This window comes from Perca fluviatilis, chromosome 5, assembly GCF_010015445.1.
Source record: "Perca fluviatilis chromosome 5, GENO_Pfluv_1.0, whole genome shotgun sequence".
Classification (NCBI taxonomy): Eukaryota; Metazoa; Chordata; class Actinopteri; order Perciformes; family Percidae; genus Perca; species Perca fluviatilis.
In genome coordinates, this window is record NC_053116.1 from 37,547,785 (window position 1) to 37,552,784 (window position 5,000).

Genomic DNA, 5,000 nt, shown 5'->3' on the forward strand with positions numbered 1-5,000 from the left:
TTATCCAATCCGAAATAAAAAAATAAGATCATCTCACCGGGGAATCAAACTCCCGACTCCCAGACCAAAGCTCAGTGATCCAACCACTCACCAGGCAGTTCTTACTGGATGTTGTACAACTGTTTACCACTTGGTGTCTTCAAGCCTCGGTTGCTAGGTAACTGTCACTACCCAAAGTGAGTAGAGTGCAAGTTTGAGTAGCGCATGCGTCACTTTGCGACAAGTAGCCTACAAAATGCTAACGGCGTTTTGAGCTAACGTTTTTATATTATGTCAATGGTTAGTAATCAAGTAGCCTACTAGATGCTAACGGCGTTTTTAGCTAACGTTAGCAATCAAGAAACCTACTAGATGCTAACAGCGTTTTTAGCTAACGTTAGCAATCAAACAATCATAGATAGCTAAAACGTTTTTGAAATGACTGCTAGCTACAAGTTAGCAATCAAACACAACAAAGGCTGTCACTTGAATGGCGTTTTGAGCTAACGTTAGCAATCAAACAATCATAGATAGCTACAACATTTTTGAAATGATTTCCATCTTCTGTTATTGTATGTTAAGAGAAAATTTTATTTTACAGATTTCACAAATTTCAGTAAGACATGTTACACCGTAAACAGTTTAAATCTGAGCATGCGCAACTCACATTTGCACTCGACCAGAGCCGGTCTGACTCGGCTAACATCGGGTATGACAGTTATGCCGTAAACCGTTTAAATCTGAGCATGCGCTACTCAAACCTGCACTCTACTCACTTTGGGTAGTGACAGTAACCATACTGTATACAAAAAATAGGTACTAACTAACAAACTAACGGGCTGTGTCTCAAACCACACACTTCTGTCAGTACACTGCTAATGGTCACTGACCACTTCCTGCCGTAGCGCCCACTTTGGATGGTTAGTGTCGTCCCAAAAGGAACATTTACGTTAAAACACTCACCGGAAATGACGAGCGGTCGGCTCGGCTCGCCGCCTCTCAAAATCTGACGAAAATCTCTTAAACTGACCTTTGTTGATCTGAAATGAAGACAGATTCAGCAACTGCACGGCCGATTTCTCTCTTTAAATGTTTTCAGAAACACATTTCGGGGAACTATTTTCCTAAAAAATATGAGATCGTATTCTGACCGAGCCGCCCGTTACGCTGTTGTGAAATCCGGGAGAAGCCAGACCCAGGTGACGAGTTCGTCCAATCAGCTGCCGGTCCACGTCCCTGGTCCCTCCCCCTTTCCGCTGCGTAGTCAAGATGGCGCCCGTTTAGTGCGAGTAGGGTCCATCGTTCCACACTGAACTCTTTGACCGTTTTTAGGGGGAACATCCTGGTACTTTCAGTGCACTGACTTCTTGCCTTATCTCCACTATACACTTAAAACTAAGTGTTTGAAGTGTGCAAGTAGGCGCTTTGAGACACAGCCACGGTTGTATGCTTTCACTGAAGACAGAAAGCGCAACTGTAGTATCCATTTTCCGCTAGAAATTCAATTTTTATAAACTATAGACAAAACTTTCCTAATATGCCAGTTTCTGTGCTCATGGAAGATGAATGGCGAGCAACGTGTTTCTGTCGTTACGTCACAGGGTGTGAATAGCTCAGCTGTGTGGCCGAGGCTGTTCGTACCAGGGGTGCAAATAGACACTCCGTAATTTTAAATAATTTATTTATAGTAATTTAATGTGCATTTGTATAACTGACTATGCATGTACTGTACATACGTTGTATATTTCACATTTCTTATTGTAATTTTCTCAATTTTTGTGTCATAATTTCTATTTTTATTTATTTAGTTTTTATTTTTCAGGTCTAATGTCAGGGAATGTTGTATGTACAGTACAGGCCAAAAGTTTGGACACACCTTCTCATTCAATGCATTTCCTTTATTTTCATGACTATTTACATTGTAGATTCTCACTGAAGGCATCAAAACTATGAATGAACACATGTGGAATTATGTACTTAACAAAAAAGTGTGAAATAACTGAAAACATGTCTTATATTTTAGATTCTTCAAAGTAGCCACCCTTTGCTTTTTTTGATAACTCTGCAAACCCTTGGTGTTCTCTCAATGAGCTTCATGAGGGTAGTCACCTGAAATGGTTTTACCTTCACAGGTGTGCTTTGTCAGGGTTAATTAGTGGAAGTTATTCCCTTATTAATAAAAAAAAAGCAAAGGGTTGGCTACTGACAAATATTTTCAGTTATTTCACACTTTTTGTAATAATTATATTTCCATATATGTTCATTCTTTGATGACAGTCAGAATCACAATGTAAATAGTCATGAAAATAAAAAGGAAACACATTGAATGAGAAAGTGTGTCCAAACTTTTGGCCTGTACTGTGTATATATATAAAGAAAACGGATATATTAATCAGAACAAACCTTTTTAATTTTTTTCTGTTTGTTCAAAGAATCTGTTCCTCTCCTGAAGCCATTGCTTAATTGATTGCTTAATTGCTTAATTGCTTAATTGCTTAATTGCTTAATTGCTTAATTGCGTAATTGCGTAATTGCTTAATTGATTGATTGATTGATTAATGTCTCCCCAGGTGTCCGCGGCAGGATGAACAGTCTCCCCTAAACGTCCCCTCAGCATGACATCATCAGGCCCCTCCCCCTCCTCCCCCTCCTCCTCCTCCCTCCCCCCCCACCGCTGTCATCATCCTCATCCTCACGTCTCGTTCTGGATTGGTCCGTCCTCCCTGTGGCCCCGCCTCCTGCTGTCTCTCTGGCTCTGGATTGGTGGACCGCCAGTCCAGGTGAGCGCCGCCCCCCACCAGCACTTCCACCCCCACTCCATAAAGCTGGCCGGTGACATCACCCTGGGGGGGCTGTTCCCCATCCACTCGCGCGGGCCCCACGGCCTTCCCTGCGGCGAGCTGAAGAAGGAGAAGGGCGTACACCGTATGGAGGCCATGCTGTACGCGCTGGATCAGATCAACAGTGACCCGGAGCTGCTGCCCAACATCACGCTGGGCGCCCGCATCCTGGACACGTGCTCGCGGGACACGTACGCCCTGGAGCAGTCGCTCACCTTCGTCCAGGCGCTGATCCAGAAAGACACGTCCGACATCCGCTGCTCCAACGGAGAGCCGCCCATCATCCGAAAACCAGAGAGGGTGGTGGGAGTGATCGGCGCGTCGGCCAGCTCCGTGTCCATCATGGTGGCCAACATCCTCAGACTGTTTGAGGTAAATACAATTATGCAAATAAAAATTAAAAGAACACAATTGGTTGTTCATCTCGCATTGCCAGCTCTATCTATCTATCTATCTATCTATCTATCTATCTATCTATCTATCTATCTATCTATCTATCTATCTATCTATCTATCTATCTATCTATCTGTTGCATTTATTTAAAGTGCTCATATTACGCTTTTTGGCTTTTTCCCTTTCCTTTATTGTGTTATATATCTTATTTTGTGCATGTTATAGGTTTACAAAGTGAAAAAGCCCAAAGTCCCCCCCCAAAGGGACTTACCATCTCCAACAGAAAACACTGTTCACCAACTGCTCCAAACAGCTCTATTGTAGTCCAGCCTTTACTTCAGAGACAGACATGGTCACTTTGGAACACACGTTATAATGCTCACCTAGCTGCTATGGCACGCCCTCATACTCTGCTTCTGACTGGCTAGTAGTCCTTACCTAGGTACTGTCGGGGCACGCCCTCATACTCTGCTTCTGACTGGCTAGTAGTCCTTACCTAGCTACTGTCAGGGCACGCCCTCATACTCTGCTTCTGACTGGCTAGTAGTCCTTACCTAGGTACTGTCAGGGCACGCCCTCATACTCTGCTTCTGACTGGCTAGTAGTCCTTACCTAGGTACTGTCAGGGCACGCCCTCATACTCTGCTTCTGACTGGCTAGTAGTCTTTACCTAGGTATGAGGTAAATACAATTATGCAAATTGAAAATAAAAACACAGTTAGTTGGTCATCTCCCATTGCCAGCTCTATCTCCACAGCGCTCTGGAGGAAGGTCTGGCTGCACACTACAGATGCATTTGGGATAGGAGAAAAAAAAACACTGTGGTGTGTTTGCATTTATTTAAAGTGCTCAGTGCTCAAAGTGGGCCAGTACTCACCAGTACGCATTACCGGCACTTCTACATTTTACTCTTAAGCGTACCTGCACTTTTTCTTGCGTACCGCTACTTCTCGCATGTACTCTACCACTGACAGAGAAAGCATCAGTGTCAGAGAGATTGACCCTAACGTTACCTAAACTACACTACCCAGAGGGCACTATGTGACTTACCTCAGGTCTTGACGAATCACGTAAAGGCAAGCAGTCGGCCCACCCTATCAGAAGTTCGCTTAGCCACGGACGCTTGTTCGGAAAAGCTGTCTGATGCCCGCAGCCTAACCGTAACAGATTTGTGACTGCTGAAAACCTAGGAACTAAAAAGAAATGTGTGGAGTTTGTAAGTCGTTATTATTAGTCTGGCTTCAGAAAGGTACTAAAAGAACGCGTGTGAGGATTCTGCAGCTACCAACCTTAATGTTACCTTAGTCAGTGACACTGATGTCAACAAGAACATGAGTAACGAAACACATGGATGGCCTGACTGTTGGTCAAGGGACCAAATTATGTATTTTTGCTCCACGAACAGCTGGCTCGTTTTTAAAGATAACCAAGTGGGCTGCAAAACATGTAGCAGCATCCCCTCACTTGCTGGCCAGACAGAGAGGGGACTAAAACACACATACACACACACACACACACACACACACACACACACACACACACACACACACACGACTTGTTTAAATAAATACATACATTTATGTTGTTAATAAATAACAAATTGTTGTTGTACCAGCAATATCTCCAAGTTTAGTTTTTCACTGTAGAAATATAAAATGTCATAATGATTTGCCAATGCAAGAGAGTACCGGCACCTTTTTTTTCCCCACTTCAAGCACTGAAAGTGCTCCTATTATGCTTTTTGGCTTTTTCTCCTTTCCTTTATTGTGTTATATATCTCTTTTGTGC

General features: G+C 43.3%; 1 protein-coding gene across 1 annotated transcript in view; it reads left to right on the top strand.

Moving 5' to 3' along the window:
• Window positions 1-5,000, top strand: part of LOC120559048 (metabotropic glutamate receptor 8-like) — a 70,134-nt gene that overhangs the window by 4,911 nt on the left and 60,223 nt on the right. Inside the window, exon 2 of the mRNA XM_039800471.1 lies at window positions 2,550-3,191. Within this exon, the coding sequence (XP_039656405.1) occupies window positions 2,595-3,191 (597 nt within the window). The 5' untranslated portion in view covers window positions 2,550-2,594. The remainder of the gene's footprint in view (window positions 1-2,549; window positions 3,192-5,000) is intronic.